The following is a 19,736-nucleotide window of genomic DNA, read 5'->3' as shown; positions in this document are numbered from 1 at the left end:
ACATGGCGATCTACGGGCCACCACATGGCTAGCAGGGTCCCTTCTGATTATGGTAAACGTCAGTCTGACCTACAGCTACATACTATTGAGGATGTTTTAATGCCATTGGTGCAAAGCTTATAAACAGAACCCAGAACTATATAAAACAAACACACAAAATGAGCAGACTTGTTGTACAAGTAACAGGCTACAACCCTTTTAATGCTTGAGGTTTAACGTGGTACTTCTTGGAATGACGTTAAGTGAATTAATAGTGTAAATTCCAGCTCTAAAGGAAATTACACTGCGCTTACGATCCATCCTTAAAAATAATCAAGAGCAAAGTTTCCCAAGTTCCCAACAGCCAAGGCACACTTTTTTATTTGAATTAAAACTGATGATACAATTCAGAGCAAAAATGAATAATGTTTACTTTGGGAGGTGTAAAGGCAAGTGCCACCCACGTTCCAAGGGGTCATGGCCTGTTTTCCAGCAGAAACTGTCGATGTTGGATATATCCTGTATCCCTTGGAAGTGGGCGGCATCTTGTAGGATACAGCCATAATGACTAGCAACCATTCATAGTCCTGTTCTCCATTATGGTTTAGTGACCATCAATCCTAATGGCCCACAGGAAGATACAGTTGATGATAGCTCAGCCCACCTTCCAAAATATAACAAACACCATATTTTTCTGCGTATAAGACGGTGTTTTTTTATTATTAAAAAAATGTTGAAAATCGGGGGTCGTCTTACAGAAGGATAGTGCAGAGGGGGGATGAGCAATTGGTGGCAGCCAATGGCAGCCACGAGCAGGACATTGTAACCGGTGATTGGGCAGGTGATTGGTGGCTGTGGCAAGACCTGCTGGTAATTGGCTGCTGCTGCAGTAATTGGGCAGACGATTGGTGGCTTTGTTGAGACGTGCGATTGGCAGCGGCGGCCAGGAGGGTGAGTGATTGTCAGTAACCCCCCCCCCAAAAAAAGAGCTCAATAACTCTGGGCAACCCCCGCCTTTCCTTAATTTGGAGTCCCCAAAAATAGGGGTCATCTTATACACAGGGGTGTGTTACACATGGAAAAAATATGGTATTCAATTGGCAATTTGGCAGTTTATTGTGCCCCCCTCATTTGTCACTGTCTGTTTTGCCAGGACACCACCTTTCTCAAACATCATATACCTCTCTGTTATTTGAGGCATTACTCAGTCTAGAATTCTTGTGCATGAATAGGCACATGAATGCATTGATGTGCTCTGGATATTCCAATCCTCTCCGCTCATTAACACTTACACGGCAAGGTTAAACTGAAATCTAAGGGTGGCCTCATAAGCAAGCTACAGTGCTAAGTTCGTACACAGGAAATTATTTAAATTCCTTTCCTATTGCCCCTTGCTTGTGAAATGTTTCCCCTGCTTTGTACCTTCCCATACTCCTTTCGAGCATCTAAAGCCTTAGTAGTTCACCTTAGTTGTTTCTGAAGCTTACATAATCCCATAAATGGGTGGGAGAGGGGAGATCACGTCGCTCCAAGAACAAACTGTGTTCTGCAGAATCACAGTAAATCAATACACCGGCAATGATTTGTTTAGCCAAATTGCCCGACAACTACAAATGACGAACATTTGGGCAAATTATGTTTAGCGTGTAGGCAATTTGCATGACAATCCAACACACTGTTTTAAAAAAGTAATTTTTCCGGCTCAGCTGAGGTGCCTGTAAAGTCAGTTTCTAAGCAACGCTCCTGACAGGTTAAGACTTCAAACTAAGCTACGTGTTCAGAGAAGTCACAAGAGAAGGTAGGCCCTTCTCAAGAGGGAAGCAATTCAGAGAGATGATGGGAAATCACATGTCTGAATGCTCAGCACCTCACCCTGCCAGAAATATACAGAAAATGAAGAAATAAGCTAAGGAGGCTAGGGAACTATTCCCCAACACGCTTTTTGACATGCTGCCCACATTTGTAATGTAACGGTAAACCACTGCTTGCAACAGGACAGGGGAGAAACAGAAGTTAGTGACTCAGCAGTGCACACCAGCTACGGATAAACCACAAGAAGCCGTGTGAATGCAGCCAGGGGAGCAGTCCCCATTCATTGTGAACCGGTTAGGTTTTAAAGAGACTTGATTTTTTAATAGGCTTTGGTTATGCAGAAATGCAAATATATATATTTGCAGCAGAGGCGTGATGCTTCTGCACATGTGCAGTTTAGCCCTTCTGCACATGCACACGGGGCATGGTTTAGGGCTTCTACGCATGTATGCGCAGCAAAACCCAGGAAAATACTTCCAGGTTTTTTGAATACGTATCCTGAAGGATATATAACTGGAGGAGAACACAACTAGAGATACCACGGTACAGGGATTGAACATGCAACCTTCACATTATCAGCACCATGCTCTAACCAACCGAGCTATCCAGCTGGGAATTCTTTCTTTCGGCATGCCACATAGAATCTCACACCTTAATTTCTACTTTTTTGCTGCTCCCCCGTCCCCATTTTGGAAAGAAATGTTCTCTCTTAGCCTTTCCTTCCAAAATCGGGACGTTTCCTTGAAAAGAGTTATATAAAGAGCTACTAAAAGCACTTTGGCATTATACTTTGCTTTTGAAGGCAAAGTTTTCCACTGTAATACCACCGCGCTCAAAGTTCCAGTTTGTGCAGGTCGTCTGCCAGACTGACACAATTTGGTTTGGCAAAGGAAGCCCATAACCTAAACCAACAGATACCACTCAGTCTCAAATCTGTTTCCCCATGAAAGTCCCTCACCACCACTCCACATCTCTGTATAACATTTAACAACATGGGATTGTGCAAGCTTAAAAGAGCATCAAACTGACTCACAGAGTGTGGTTAAAAGTTGCCTTTATCAAAATGAATCACATCCATTTCAGCACATGCCGAGTTCCCATTTTCCCGCCCACCCAAAAAGTGTCAGTTTAAAAATAAAAATATACGAGACATGCAGTCTTTAGATTTAATTCTACCCATTGCAAATATTTTCAAATGTCAAGTTTCTTGGGGGCTCTCAATAACTACTATTACTAACAATCGTATTTAAACATGGAGAAATGTGCCTTTAGAGAGACTGGGGTTAGAAATCTCAGCTTCCACAAGATTAAGGATGGCAGTTCCTTTGTAACTCACCTGTTGTTAGGAGTTATTTAATTAAAAAGGAGTGCCTAGTGTCTTTGAGAAATCAGAACCTGTTTCTGCACTCATGATTTTTTGTCTCTTCGCAACAAACATACACACCTTTCTCCTTATTTAGACATAAGCAAGCGTTTCAGTACATCTTTAACTGTTTGGCATTTCAAGCTGATAGTAAGCTTTTAAGGAAAACAAAACAGTGGTACCTTGGTTCTTGAATGGCTTATTTGTCAAACAAATCGGCTCCCAAATGCCACAAACCCAGAAGCAGGTGTTTCAGTTTGCGCACGCTTTTCAGAAGCTGAACGTCCAGCGCGGCTTCCGATTGGCTGCAGGACACTCCTACAGCCAACTGGAAGCCTTGCCTTGGTTTCTGAATGGTTTTGGGAGTCGAACGGACTCCCTAAATGGATTAAGTTCGAGAACAAAGGTACCACTGTACACTTATATATACACATACAGTGGTACCTCGGGTTAAGTACTTAATTCGTTCCGGAGGTCCGTTCTCAACCTGAAACTGTTCTTAACCTGAAGCACCACTTTAGCTAATGGGGCCTCCTGCTGCTGCTGCCGCCGCGCCGCCAGAGCACGATTTCTGTTCTCATCATGAAGCAAAGTTCTTAACCCGAGGTACTATTTCTGGGTTAGCAGAGTCTGTAACCTGAAGCGTCTGTAACCTGAAGTGTATGTAACCTGAGGTACCACTGTACACACAAACAGTTGGGGGAGGAGAGAAGCTGGGGCAAAATCCCCAACCAAACAAAATGCTTTCAAAGACCATTCACATGAGGGCAACTCACTTTGCTGGTATTGACAAACCAGTAGTTGTTTAAATCCAGCTCTCGTCAGACCCAGCCAACATGGTCAGGGGTGATGGATGTTGCAATCCAACATCTGGGATGGGTGCCCTACCTCAGCTATAGAGAAAATGCATGGCCCAGTCTTATCTGAATTAAATACAGCAGAAAGTCTATGCAGGGAAATGCACACCCCACTATAGCAGCAAGAGCACACATGCACAAGACAAGAGCCACATGAAGGGTACATCTGGATGACAGTCCAAAAGACAAAATTATTACAGGCTATTATCCAGTTGTCTGGGGGAGCAGAGGACCAGCTGGCCACAATGTTCTGCTCAGAGTTAAACACAGACAGGAAACCGCATGTCTGATACTGTAAAAATCGTTTGTCTTCCTGCCATGGCTAACCAGGCAAGCAACCCAAAGGGGCTGTTTCCATTTAAGAGGAACACTAATCCACAACAATAAAAGGGGGATGACAACGTGCCTGTTGTCTTATGGAGGGAGTGCAAGTGCTGCAAAAGGAAGTTTGGGATTTCATCTGAGCACGCTCTTAAGTAGCCAAGCTCTGCTCTGGAGGCACAAACACCCTGCGCTAAATCTGGAGAGGCTCGCTTGAATACTTCCTAGAGGAACGTTCCCGATAACATCCCAAACACCAGCCGTTGAAGGCAGCACCAAAGCTCAAAACGTCTCGAGGCTAGAGCTGGAGGGCAGAACAAGGTATATTAGTTTGGGGGCGGAAAGAAACAGGTTTGCCTTTTTGCTGGGAGGAGAGAGAAAAGGGAGAAAGAGAACCAGAGCATGAAGAAGAAGAAGAAGAAGAAGAAGAAGAAGAAGAAGAAGAAGAAGAAGAAGAGGAGGAGGAGGAGGAGTAGTAGTTTGGATTTGATATCCCACCTTATCACTACCCGAAGGAGTCTCAAAGCGGTTAACATTCTCCTTTCCCTTCCTCCCCCACAACAAACACTCTGTGAGGTGAGTGGGGCTGAGAGACTTTGAAGAAGTGTGACTGGCCCAAGGTCACCCAGCAGCTGCATGTGGAGGAGCGGAGACGCGAACCCAGTTCCCCAGATTACGAGTCCACTGCTCTTAACCACTACAGCACACTGGCTCTCACGCAGAAGTAGGTGATATGGAATACGGCAGGGTGGTATCTGGTTTTCAACAACGTGATATATCACCCAACTAAACATTGCAATATATCACAATGTCTGAAATAAGGATGGAGGCATGTAGAGGCATTGGCTGGCTTCACGGTTTCCCCCACATTGTGATTTCTGCATAGTGCGCACACACTAATAATAATAATAATAATAATAATAATAATAATAATAATAATTTATTTATATCCCGCCCTCCCCAGCCGAAGCTGGGCTCAGGGCGCCTAACAACAATAAATCATGATTTGTGATATATTGCCAGGTCAAAAATTATGAAACCGATATCACCATATGGACTTCAAACCAGCAATGGACAATATATCACCCAGCCCTAGTAAGGAAGATCTCCTGGAATTGCCAGCCAAACTACAGAATACTGCTATTTCCCCCTGAACATTACATATCCAGGATGAAGACTGCCCTGGTGTTGGAAAGGCTGGTCAATTCTAATTCATCTTGGGCCATTTCTGGATGACTACCAAACCTAAGCACCCTCAAACCAACCCCTCCGTCCCAATTAAATGTAAAGCCACCGCTTTTCCTGCTCAGTTAACATCTGTTGAGTTAGGGACTGCACTCTAAACCAGGGGCAGGCAACCTAAGGCCCATGGGCCGGATGCGGCCCAATCACCTTCTCAATCCGGCCCACGGACGGTCCGGGAATCAGCGTGTTTTTACATGAGTAGAATGTGTCCTTTTATTTAAAATGCATCCCTGGGTTATTTGTGGGGCATAGGAATTCATTCATCCCCCCCCCCAAAAAAAATATAGTCCGGTCCACCACATGGTCTGAGGGACGGTGGACCAGCCCACAGCTGAAAAAGGTTGCTGACCCCTGCTCTAAACACATTAGTTGGTTCTCTCCTTGTGGGTTTGTGTAGAAAAATGTTGCAGGATTGAGCGTTTGAGACACTTTCCTAGAGTATCAGTCTTTTAATGGTAGAGGTGCATTAGATCAGCGTTTCCCAACCTTGGGCCTGCAGCTGTTTTCGAACTACAATTCCCATCATCCCTGACCACTGGTCTTGCTAGCTAGGGATGATGGGAGTTGTAGTCCAAAAACAGCTGGAGGCCCAAGGTTGGGAAATGCTGCATTAGATGATTGATTGACTAAAGTCTTTCCAGGAAGCAATGTAGGTTATCCTTTTCAGAGCAACAGGCACTACTCCAAGGGAGTTTTGCAAAACACAACAGCCTTACTAGAAATGAGAACACAGCTTTCGGCATGTTTCTGGGGCAAATTTTGCAAGCACCGAGACAGGAAATAACTCCAACAAGTGGACTGTACCCGGTTTGTGTAGTTTAAGCAGAAAACAAGTACGATCTGACTAATCTGTAAGAAGCCAGCCAAAATCTACAAGGGTGTGTTGGTTGGCTTTGGAATGCAGATCCCATAGCACTGACATATGATTAAAATTACTATTAGTCAAGTGAAACAGAGATGACTCACAGCAATAAGCACAGCCGGACTATGTGTTTCATAATTTGTTACACATTAGAAGCTATCAGTCTCTGCTGCACATATGAAAAGGAAGTGTGAGCATCTGACATGCTCTACACACAGCATACACAATAAACAGATGTAGAGAACATGCCACAAATTTCAGCAACAAGCTCAACCCAGGGAGAAAGCAAAAACAACAACTGAGGCTTACTGCAGGGATACATGGGTAGTACAATTCCCAATCCATCTGGGAGAAAATAGGAGTGGCACTGATCCCACCCCTGCTAAAGAAGTAAGAAGAATGTACATTACATTTGGGGCACTGTTATGTACTGAAGTTCTCACCCTGGACAGCAGGGGGAGACTGCAGATAGTTCAGGTCCACATATGCAAATAAGGGATCGAAAGTGACGTTCAGTGATTGGATAGTTACAGAAAGTTGTTACAGTTACGTTGTACTGGAGCTCTATCTAAGCAGGCTGGCTGAACCCTTCAGTTCAGTTCTGTTCTGGCCTGTGAATAAACAAGAGCTGTTTGAAGAATCGCTGTGTCGTCTGATATGTTCACCCACAACTTAACAGGCACCATCAGTGAAGAGATGCTGTTTGGCTCGTCAAAGCACTGCTTGTGTGTCTCCAGTTGAGAGCTTATCCATTTAGAATTTAATTGCTTCTCCCCCACCCCTCTCAAAATGCTTAAGGCAATGTGCAAAAATAACACAAGTTACAAATAAAATAAAATCACCACTCATCATTCATCATTAAAGCCAATGGAAAGCATTCAACTCCATTTTGGGGTTATCACAATTATTAGTGCAGGCATAGGCAAACTCGGCCCTCCAGGTGTTTTGAAACTACAATTCCCATCATCCCTGACCACTAGTCCTGTTAGCTAGGGATGATGGGAGTTGTAGTCTCAAAACATCTGGAGGGCCAAGTTTGCCTATGTCTGGCTTAGTGCTACCACAAAGGGTGGTGCCATCTCCAAATCCATTCTGGAGGATTGGGGGAAAACCTAGAACAGATTTAGGGAGTGCACAGGGGCAGCAGAGGGAGAGATTACTCTGTCAGTGCATGGAATTTCCCTTGCACAGCAGAACAATCTGTGTAGTGCTACATTTAATACAACCCAACATCATAAGGTAAAGGAAAAGGGACCCCTGACCATTAGGTCCAGTTGTGGCCGACTCTGGGGTTGCGGAGCTCATCTCGCTTTATTGGCCAAGGGAGCCGGCGTTTGTCCGCAGACAGCTTCCGGGTCATGTGGTCAGCATGACTAAGCCACTATCTACTTGCACTTTGACGTGCTTTCAAACTGCTAGGTTGGCAGGAGCAGGGACCGAGCAACGGGAGCTCACCCCGTCGTGGGGATTCGAACCACCGACCTTCTGATCAGCAAGCCCTAGGCTCAGTGGTTTAGACCACAGCGCCACCTGCGTCCCACAACCCAACATCATAAAAACTACTAAAAAGCACCAACATACAGCAGTGGCAACAGTTACACCTAGTTAGTTAGCTCTGAGGGTTAATACTGCATTTCAGGCTGCATAGCTCAGATGGTAGAGCACAAGGCTCTTAATCTCAGGGTCATGGGTTTGAGCCCCAGGGTGGGCAAAAATTCCCGAATTGTGAGGGGTTGGACTAGATGACCCTCATGGTCCCTTCCAACTCGACAATTCTATGACTCTCATCAGAGGTCCTCTGTGTCTCACCACCACTACTGCAGTGCCACCATGAAGGCGGCCAACAAAGCCACGCAAAGGTGTTGCAAAATTCCTGTTTAATTCCCATACATTTCTATAAAGTACCTTCCAGGTGGTTTTCTTCTACAGAGATGGGAAAACAGAGACGTGAATGAAATCATTAAAGTCGGCTACTAGCACATTATCTGCCTGACTGCCCTGCCAGCACCGAGATAATGCACTTCATTAAATAAGGCAGACAAGATAAAAAAATGCAAGTTTAAAAAATTTTTGCAGACAAGATCAAAGCCAAAGCCTCCCTCAGTTACTCTCATCAAGTGTCTTTACCGGCTATGTAAAGATACGGGTTTACAAAATGTGAAGGAGTAAAGTTATAAAACACCACATAAGCCTGGCAATCCTCTGTTGTGGTTTTGTGCTGTTCAGAGGTACTGCAAGAATTTATCAGCCTACCTAATAATAAAAGTGGATGACCAAAAAACTGCATCGATCTTGACTTGAGATAAGTTTTTGTTTACCTCACATTTCCTCCCTGGACCTCCACTTCGTACTCTCTGCTAATCCATTTATAGCGTTATGATTCACCCTTACTGAGCAGGCAAACTGCCTTGGCTTTATTCATTTCACAAAATCTATATACCGCTGGATTGTTTAAGAAAACACACCCTCAAAGTGGTTTAGAAATATAATAGAACGATAAAATTATTAGCAATTTCGGCTTGGCATTGACATCTCGTTCCTTATCTTCTGTAGGTGGGGAACCTGCAGCCTGCGGGCCAAATTTGGCCCAACGGGGCTCCTAATCTGGCCTATGAGGCCGTTCTATGCAAGTCATTCCCGGTAGTCCCACACCGGATGCGACGTCAGGGACTCACACGGCTACAAAGCACGACTGAGGAGGCCGGCGCACGTGATGTGCTCACGTCATGTACACAAGCCACGCGGAGTGCAACACGTCGCATGGCATGTGGTGCCCACATCACACAGCATGCATGCGTGACACTAACACTACAGATCTTGAAGTGACAAAATAGCTCCTCTAGTCTGATTCCTACTGACCTTTTCTGCTGTGACAAAGGTTAGGATGTTTCACAACAGGAAATTCTATTATGAGAGGATATCCTAAAAAGAACAACACCCCCACGCCACACCCGACAGCGTAACAGGAAGGGGGTAAGTGGAGGAAAGCAAATTAAAAGAGCAATGGATATTCAAAACGAAACCTTTATACACACACACATAAACGCTTACCTGAAAAAATAAGTTCGTTGTTGCATTCTTCCTCTTTGCAGGAGCACATGAACAGCAAACCACCATCTCCCTTCATCTCTTTCATTATACATTTATCCGAATTGTAGTCACTCAAAATGTGCCCATGCAGCTTTTGTGCGGGATTATGACATATTGTTTCCAAGGTTATGTTTTCATCATTCTTCCTCCTGTACAAGAATAGGATTTTTTAAACAACAGCAGCAGCAGCAGCAGCAATAATCAAAACAATGGCAACATGAACCTGAAGGTAGAGGCCTGGCATTCAAGGTAAAGCTAGCCAGTTGTCGAGTCTCATCTAAACTTTGAAAATATCACAGCTACAACTTCTCCGTAACTTATGCTAGGTTAGTTTTGGTGCCGCTGCTTGCGGGCAAATGGTTCGAAAAGCATCTTTCCAGAGTGACAGCGCTATCCTTCACCAGAGTGAACTTAATTCTTTCCAAGATTTGTCAGCATGGAGTTTTGTGCCTGTAAGTCATCTTGGGAACCAATTTGGATGAAAGGTGAGACACAAGGAAGAACAAAAACAAGGAAAACAAAAATGCCCTGCATTCCGCCTGTTCATCGCATAATTCAAGCTTGTACAACATGTGTCCCACTAAGATAAATGCCATGTACTGAGGTCTACGTGATGTTTGCCCTCTCTCTTTCTCTTGCAATCTCAGACAGGTGTTCTAGGGAGCCTTTTGCAAGCACATGTCTAGTGGTTTTGTCCAACATGATGGATCATGGCTGATGTAACCTAGAGATGCAAAAATCCCTAGGGTGTACATCTCAGATGGGTCCAACATCAGCCTGACATATGAAGCTAGCCAACTAGCAACAGGACCACAGTTCAAGGTAACTTGCAGCTGATTTTTAACACAGTGAAAGCCAACTGCCCAATAGGAATACAGAAATTTCAGAGGTGGCAGTCCCTGGGTCTGCACAAATTGTTGCAAAGTTGCTCCAGACACAGGGGGCAACGTTTTATGACCCATGAAATCAACTACTAGTACAACGGAAATGTGTGATTTTGTGATATCATAGGATTCATGCAGGGATGTAAGAAGACATCCCTGTTTCTGTTCTGCTGCAGTTCAGCTTCCAGCAAATCCAGTATTCTCCCCCATCTTGTTGTCCACTGTGGTGGAATTCACGTCCTTAATTATCAGTATACACCAGTCATGCCAATGCAAAGGAAACACAACACAAACTGGAGTGTGTGTGTTGTCAATTATGTATTGTTTGCAGACAGAAAACGGCAGTAGTAAATACCGATCATATTCATTTAACTGATTTCTCTTGCAGAGATGGGACCATTGAGCGAGCATTGGCAATTTCCTCTCCCATTTCCGTTGGAATTCTCTGACATCCCCGGATATAGGTGTTTGCAAGATATAGATGATCATTGTTTCATCTTTCTCCTATTCTTCGGGAAGAATAAACTAACGTAGTTTATTTATAGCATCTAATGTGTCTGCATCTGTGTGTTTGAACTTTCAGTAGGAGGAAGTCTGGCACTCCTCCAACAGTGCCATACCCTAGGACCAAACCTTTCTTCTGAATAAGATAAACAGGCTCTGGAAGAACCAATACCATCTCCAAAGCCTCACCCCTTCCTCCCTACTTCCTATGCAAAGGCGAACACTACAGCAGTGACTAGGCTTTCCCCCATTGGGGCTTCTGCCAGCTACAGAGCATGGCAAAGGCGACAACAAGTGGTTAACTGTATTCTTCATGGGAAGTCAGGAAGGTACCTGGTCTTCAAGTAACTTCCCAATCTGTCTTTCCTCGCAGTGCTGGATTTATGTATAAGCTAAACAAGCTACAGTTTAGGGCCCCACTCTTTTGGGGGCCCAAAAAAAATTAAAAGAGGAAAAAACTGGATGTACATTTCCAAAATATAAGATGAAAAACAAATAAAATAAAACCTACATACATCAATTGTGTTTTGTGTTGTGTAGGCTCCTATGATGTAACTAATGGGCCCCACCTGCTCCCTAAAACATCACTGGTTTGCTCATTTCAATATACAGGGTGCCTACATTCTGCATGGACTGACTGCGTGGCAACATGTGCAAATGGCTTTAGATACCTATGAGGTCCATAAATGACCATATAGCATATATTCCACACAAAAAAACAGCAAAAATTTGTTGTTGACAAAAGGACAGCTGGACATATAAAGGTAAAGGGTACCCTGACCATTAGGTCCAGTCACGGACGACTCTGGGGTTGTGGCGCTCATCTCGCTTTATTGGCCAAGGGAGCTGGCGTACAGCTTCCAGGTCATGTGGCCAGCATGACTAAGCCGCTTCTGGCAAACCAGAGCAGCGCACGGAAATGCCGTTTACCTTCCCGCTGGAGTGGTACCTATTTATCTACTTGCACTTTGACATGCTTTCGAACTGCTAGGTTGGCAGGAGCAGGGACCGAGCAACGGGAGCTCACCCCTTCGCGGGGATTCGAACTGCCGACCTTCTGATTGGCAAAGTCCTAGGCTCAGTGGTTTAACCCACAGTGCCACCCGCGTCCCATAGCTAGACATATAAAGGGCCCCATTACCTTCAGGAGCTTAGGGCCTCATCAAACCTAAATCCGGCCCTGGCTAGAATACAGAATGGTTGGGTGCTGTAACACTGTGATTGGTCTCTTGTTGCAAGTCACAGCACTGACAGGTAACGCTTCTCCAAGCCCCTCTTTTTGTGTACCAGCAGCCATGCACTGGAACTGTCCATTCTCCTTACAAGTTGTAAGGCAGGGTAAAAATCAGATCCAGCAAAATTTGAACTTACATGTGTTTGTGTGCACACACACACACCTCACCACAAATACCCAATAAATCAAAATAAATTGGTATACTGCAGTTTGTTCTTTCTTTTGGTTTGTGAAGGCGGGTTTTCAGGCAGCTTGTATTTTATATATAATTTTGCACAGCTGGATGTGTAACTTTGTTCCAATATTTCCAATGCTGACATTCTATAGCATGATATCAAGGACAGAATTATATATTTTAGAAAGGAATTTAAATATAAAGAAGGATCCGGCACCTTTGAAGAATGACACTACATCGCTGAAACGGTGATTGGTACAGTGCTCATTTTTAATCTTGTATCCATTTGGAAAATTATCATGCTGCCGATCTTTTATATTAGTATAATATAGACGTTGCCAGTATGTATCTTAGTTTGTGCAGATTTTGCACATGTACCAGACATCTTCTTTGACCAGACACAAAGGTAAAAGGTAAAGGACCCCTGGACGGTGAAGTCCAGTCAAAGGCAACTTTGGGGTTGCGGCGCTCATCTTGCTTTCAGGCCGAGGGAGCCGGCATTTGTCTACAGACAGCTTTTCGGGTCATGTGGCCAGCATGACTAAACCACTTCTGGCGCACGGAACACCGTGATGGAAACCAGAGCACACGGAAACGCCATTTACCTTCCCACCACAGCAGTACCTATTTATCTACTCACACTGGTGTGCTTTTGAACCGCTAGGTTGGCAGGAGCTAGGACAGAGCAACAGGAGCTCACCCCGTCATGGGGATTTTGACCTGCTGATCGGCAAGCCCAAGAGGCTCAGTGGTTTAGACCATAGTGCCACCCGCGTCCCTACTAGACACAAACGCAGTGTCAGCAATGTCATCACTTTTATCTATGCAGGACCTGGTAAAGTTTACTACAGTAGTACCTCGGGTTACATATGCTTCAGGTTACATACGCTTCAGGTTACAGACTCCACTAACCCAGAAATAGTACCTCGGGTTAAGAACTTTGCTTCAGGATGTTTTCACAGTGGCCAACAAGATACCCCAATCTCTTTTGAGACAAAGAAAATCAAAAACTTGGCAAGCGTGGCATTTTCGTTAGTACAGTGGTACTTCGGGTTAAGTACTTAATTCATTCCGGAGGTCCGTTCTTAACCTGAAACTGTTCTTAACCTGAAGCACCACTTTAACTAATAGGGCCTCCCGCTGCTGCCGCGCCGCCGGAGCACGATTTCTGTTCTCATCCTGAAGCAAAGTTCTTAACCCGAAGCACTATTTCTGGGTTAGCGGAGTCTGTAACCTGAAGCGTATGTAACCTGAAGCGTATGTAACCCGAGGTACCACTGTACTAGAATGCAAGTATATCCCTACTAATGTTGCACATTCTTATTTTGGAATGAAGAATCACGGGTTAAGGCTATATGCATCTAATGCTTTACTGAGAACTGAGATAATGATTAGTTGCCATCCGTCTCTAGACCTTTCGGCCAAGTATCAAATTACAAACACATATATTGCAGATCCAACCCTATTTGAATGGTGGAAACATGGAATTGAAGAAAGCCCTGACTTCGCAAGTTCTGAACAACATTTAATTTATACTTTTGCAGGTTAAGAAAACTACAGACCAAATGCACATGCTTGTGGGTAGCCAGAGTGAACTTACCAGACAGCAGCACAAACTTCATTCTTATCCGCACATATAGAAGTGATGTTACAGCCGCTCATGCAATGGCCCTCATTCGTGCAGCTGGTTGGTATCACGTCACAAAACTTGCAAAGTGCTGCCATTTTGAATTTGCCATCAAGCATTTTGGAAAAATGATCGTCAGCTGCGGACAAGAAAAAAACACGCTTTATTGAACGTGACAAATTTACATTTATTCCAAACATTTACTTTGTTCCTACATACAAACCAGGTACGGAAGCAAAGCTTTCCTGAAGTAAATTGGGGTTGCTTTTTCAAGCTAAAATGGTGATAACTGAGCATAGCTATTCATTTTCATTCATTTATTGACTTTATATACTGCCCTATACCTGGGGCGTGGGTGGCGCTGTGGGTTAAACAACAGAGCCTAGGACTTGCTGATCAGAAGGTCGGTGGTTTGAATCCCCGCGACGGGGTGAGCTCCCGTTGCTCGGTCCCTGCTCCTGCCAACCTAGCAGTTTGAAAGCACGTCAAAGTGCATGTAGATAAATAGGTACCGCTCCGGCGGGGAGGTAAACGGCGTTTCCGTGCACTGCTCTGGTTCGCCAGATGTGGCTTAGTCATGCTGGCCACATGACCCGGAAGCTGTACGCCGGCTCCCTCGGCCAATAAAGCGAGAGGAGCGCCAGAACCCCATCATGACTGGACCTAATGGTCAGGGGTCCCTTTACCTATACCCAGAGGTCTCGGGGCAGTTCACACAAAAAATCGCAAGATATAAAATAAAAATAAAAACAATAATTCAATAACACCCCCCAAAAAGAGACACATTTTAAAGGGCATAGGATTAGGTCTGCCAAAGGCCTGGTTAAAAAAGGATAGTTTTTGCCTGGCGTCTAAAGGTATCTAATGAAGGCATCAGGAGAACTTCCCTGGGGAGAGCATTCCACAGACGGGGAGCCACTGCAGAGAAGGCACGTTCTCGTGTTGCTACCCTCTGGACCTCTCAAGGAGGAGGCACATGAAGGAGGGCCTCAAAAGATGATTTCAGGGTCAGCATAGGTTCATATGGAAAGAGGCGGTCCTTGAGGTTTGCAGTCCTGAGCCATTTAGTTGTGCTTGATAACACAACTAATGCCACCCAGAGATCTACAAACATTGGGTCAGACTTTTAGGGCAATATCCAACATTAATCATACACAGAGCAGATCCACTGACGGTGGTCCATTAATTTCAATGGGTCTTTTTGAGTATAATACATTTGAATACAATCCTTAGAAATGAAATACCGTATTTTTTGCTCTATAAGACACACCAGACCACAAGACGCACCTAGTTTTTGGAGGAGGAAAACAAGAAAAAAAATATTCTGAATCTCAGAAGCCAGAACAGCAAGAGGGATCGCTGTGCAGTGAAAGCAGCAATCCCTCTTGCTGTTCTGGCTTCTGGGATAGCTGCGCAGCCTGCATTCGCTCCATAAGACGCACACACATTTCCCTTTACTTTTTAGGAGGAAAAAGTGAGTCTTATAGAGCAAAAAATACGGTAACTCTTCACAATATCCATCTTAAGTCACCGGGAGTAAATCACCCTTCTGAAAGTCAAAATCACATATTGTCTTGTGGCACCTTGAAGGCTAACCATTTTATTATGGCATAACCTTTAATCAACATACCTCAGGCAAAACCTTTTTAAAAAAATAAAATAAAATACTAAACAAAAACTAAAATAAGCTGCAGAGCTTTCTCTGGCAAGGCGGTGGCCTTGGAACATATATCTAAAAAAATAAATAAATCTATAACCTTTACTGGACAAAAGTCAATTTTATCAGATTCGTGAAATGTAATCCTTCATTGCAGGTGTAAAGGGAGGGAGGGAGAAGCCGTTCCAAATTTGATCAGCAGAGAAACAAGCAATTTAACACTGTTTTCAGAGCAAAGGGCTACATCAAGAAATTGATCTTTATCACAAGCAATTCCTTAAAGTATTGAAGTAGAAGCAAGCATTGATCATCTTAGGCCTGCTTGCTTACCAACTCTTCCCGTTTGGAAGGCAGGTTACAATCATTAGCACTTGTCTAACCCACCCCCACCTCTCCAAACACACTTTTGAATGTTATTGATCACTAATTAGAGTAGCTGGGGAAATCCTGCTAGATGGGCGGGGTATAAAAAATAAATTATTATTATTTCTTCTCAGAAGGTTATCAAAGGCTAACACCCATATACATCATCATCAATCTTTATTATGGTCCAGAGACCCAACAAATCATTACAAAACAATACACCCAGCCTACCTCCAGGTTAAACAAGCATTTTGTTTAGAATATAGGGCTCATTTGATCTTGCAACCACCGATAAAAACTTTGCCACTGCTAATGTTCTAACAATTGTCCGGTCTTCCAGTAGGAACCAGACATAGTGAGCCTCTGATTTTCCTGGAAAGGTACCAGCAAGGGTAGTATCAGTTCAGCCCTGGCCTGCTCATATTTTGCACAATGCAACAAAATATGTTTTATGGAATCGATGTCTTGAGCACACGAGCAAAGTCTGTCCTGGTAGGGAACTCCAACACCCATATACAACTGAGGCTTCCTGAACAATATGATTGGCTGAGAACATGGGACTTGAGGACCTTCTGCAATCTTCTATTGCCCAGGCTCTTTTGTTTTGGTTTATCCAGACAAAAACAATTGCATGAGCTACGTGTCACTCTAATTAATCCACAAAGCTTCTCAAGAAGATGGTTGTCCAACAGTGTTTCCACATGCCCATCGACTTCACATGGAGGGGAAGAAGATGGAAGACAGAACAGCCTTCCAAAATGTGGTAGACCATTGGCTGCATTCTGAAGGATTTGTTTTGAGGACAGTGAGTGCGAGTATAAACCACTTCCGGGTTTATACAGAAGCCGGGTCTGTGTTCACGCCATACAGCAGGAGTTCAAAAAGTTCCAAGCACTGCTATAGTGATTAAACAGCCATCATGCAAGTGTATAGATTTGATGGAGACTCAGAGCAAATCAGACCCCCCAAGTATCCTATTTTCCAGGGACAGTTCCAGATTTACAGAAGCAGTCCCTAGTTTCTGATCTGATCCCAGAATGTCCCACTTTTCCTTAGGATGTACCTATTTTTACTGGAGAAACGTTAGAGGGCATGGAGCTATCTGACCACAGAGCCAAGGAGATAAGTACCGTATTTTTTGCTCTATAACACGCACCTGACCATAACACGCACGTAGTTTTTAGAGGAGGAAAACAAGAAAAAAAATACTCCTAAACGAAACAGTGGATGTATGATTTTTGTGGTTCATGCTGTGGCCACAGACATGTGATCTGATGGTGAATTTGGGGTGACCCAGTGCAAAAATCCTGAGGATCCATGTGGATCCGTGCTTTGTAACCACGTTTTAAGTGGGGAGGGAAGGAAAAGCACTCAAGGGACAAGGAGCACGCGTGGGGTGGGTGGAGAAGGATGCTGCTAATAATGAAGAAGAGGAGTATAAGGGGAGAAGGCTCCTCTCCTCTCCCACTTTGCTCCTTTAAAGCAAGCAGGCTCTGCTTTTCTTCCTCCTCCCCGCTCATCCCCGGCTTAGCGAGCTGAAAAGCTTTGCTGCTATGTAGCAAGCTTTGCTCCTTTAAAGAAGCAGGCTCTCTTTCCTTCTCTCCTCCCCACTCAGCCGCTCCTCTCCCACTTTGCTGTTTCAAAGCGAGCCATGGAGGAGGGAAGGAAGGGGAACCATGGATCCTCTGCTCACGACTGCAGTAGATCCCCCTCGCCACCCATAGGCATTCCCTCCATAACACGCACAGACATTTCACCTTACTTTCTAGGAGGAAAAAAGTGAGTGTTATGGTGCAAAAAATACGGTAACTATACAACCTAGAAGATATCTGAAGGCAGCCATGCTTAGGGAAGTTTGTTAATGTTTCATGTTTTATTATGTTTTATGTATGTTGTAAGCTGCTGAGAGGGGCTGGGGCAACCCAGTCAGAAGGGCGGGGTATAAATATTGTTGTTGTTGTTAAATAGGATGTTCCTATTTTAATCAGCGAAATGTTGGAGGGTATGAGATGTGGCAGGTTTTCCATTATGGTGCAATATTAAAAATTCACAGCCCTTTCCAGCAAAATGATTGCATAATGAAGGAGTATTTTTTAAAAAAATAAATAAATCACTAACTACTGGGGGGAAATGTTTTTCTCTTATGCTTAAGTCGTTATGACCTCATATACTTCAGCATGAATAAATTCTTCAGAATGACCAAGTACAAAAAGGTCACCTGGAGGTTAAAGCCACAGATCATGAGGCAATTTAAGGATTACCAAGTCTGTTTTTATCTGGTAATGTTAATGCAGAGGATTTGTGAATGGGAGGGAGGTGATCGACCCTTCCCTCTCCCCAAAGATTCTTTCCTGACAACACCTTTCTCCATTTCCCCCATCCAGGATCCAAAACAGTGTTATAAGAATTTTAAGGTCATATATATATACCAAGCAAACATACAAATATGTAAACCACATGTCTGAAACCATTTTCTCTCTCCCAAAAAGACCTCAAATATTTCTCTGCAAGGTCGAAGGAAATGGGAAATCTCCCCATTGTCTCTGTGCTCACAAATCCTGCCTTACGGGCACATTTAAGGTGTGAATGGGACGTGAGTGGGGCTGTGGGTTAAACCACTGAGCCTAGGGCTTGCTGATCAGAAGGTCGGTGGTTCGAATCCCCGAGACGGGGTGAGCTCCCGTTGCTTGGTCCCTGCTCCTGCCAACCTAGCAGTTCAAAAGCACATCAAAGTGCAAGTAGATAAATAGGTACCACTCTGGCGGGAAGGTAAACGGCGTTTCCGTGCGCTGCTCTTGTTTGCCAGAAGTGGCTTAGTCATGCTGGCCACATGACCCGGAAACTGTACGCCGGCTCCCTCGGCCAATAAAGCGAGATGGGCGCCGCAACCCGAGAGTCGTCCGTGACTGGACCTAAGGGTCAGGGGTCCCTTTACCTTTACTAAGGTGTGAATAGGGTGAGAGTGTGACCTGGATTCAGGAATTAAGTAGTTATAACAACAAAAGAGTGGCCAAAACCCAGATAATGCAATCAGGTAAATGGCAGACAGGAGGTAAACAACACACTTAGGATTCTGTTTTAGACTGCCCCCTATGATGTATGTATGATGTACTGGGGGAAGTGGTCCTGGGCTATGTACACATGATGTTTCTGGGGGGTGGTCTGGAGTCTGAGGGTGGGCAATTTCAAAGTCTTTATAAGGGCAGGCACACCTTTGTTCTGGGTCCCTCGCCCTCTCCTCTGTGTGGGGGGGGAGCACCCTGTTGCAACAGCTTTAATAAAGATCAGGCTTACTAGCTGCTTTGCTTCTCAATATTCTCTGGCTGGTCTCTGTTATTTTCTCCTACCGATAGAGAACCTACAAAAGAACTCTATATTGGCTCCTGGGGACCCCATAAGGGAAAAGGAGCAGGTTTTTCTCATAACAACAGGATTCAAGGCCTTTGGCAGGCGAACTGGCCTCGCAGAGTGGGCACCCCTTCACCTTAGAAACATTGCAAATGCCTCCTCTGCAAACGTATTATTACCCCAACAAACACAGGTTTGGAAGCAAAAGCATCTGCCAAGGTAATGTCTAGTTCTTGCTTTGAAGTCTTGAATGCAAGGCAGAATTCCTGGAATTATTTCAGCAGGAGTATACATAGGCAAAAATGTTTTCCCAGAAACTCCACAATCAAGATTCTAGAGTCATGCCAGAACTTGCTTACTTGTTCCTTTTCCTGGATAATTCATGCGGATTTTCAATTCTGATACAAAGGTTTTG

General features: G+C 44.3%; 1 protein-coding gene across 1 annotated transcript in view; it reads right to left on the bottom strand.

Moving 5' to 3' along the window:
- TGFBR2 (transforming growth factor beta receptor 2) overlaps nucleotides 1-19,736 on the bottom strand; it is a 65,148-nt gene that overhangs the window by 22,737 nt on the left and 22,675 nt on the right. The window contains exons 2-3 of the mRNA XM_083468246.1: nucleotides 13,927-14,092; nucleotides 9,491-9,678 (exon numbers count right to left, since the gene is read on the bottom strand). Coding sequence (XP_083324372.1) covers nucleotides 9,491-9,678; nucleotides 13,927-14,092 — 354 coding nt within the window. The remainder of the gene's footprint in view (nucleotides 1-9,490; nucleotides 9,679-13,926; nucleotides 14,093-19,736) is intronic.

This window comes from Podarcis liolepis (genome assembly GCF_965112155.1).
Source record: "Podarcis liolepis genome assembly, chromosome: 12".
NCBI classification, from domain to species: domain Eukaryota; kingdom Metazoa; phylum Chordata; class Lepidosauria; order Squamata; family Lacertidae; genus Podarcis; species Podarcis liolepis.
Note: the sequence above shows the minus strand (reverse complement) of the source record. Positions and strands in the feature narration are given on the sequence as shown.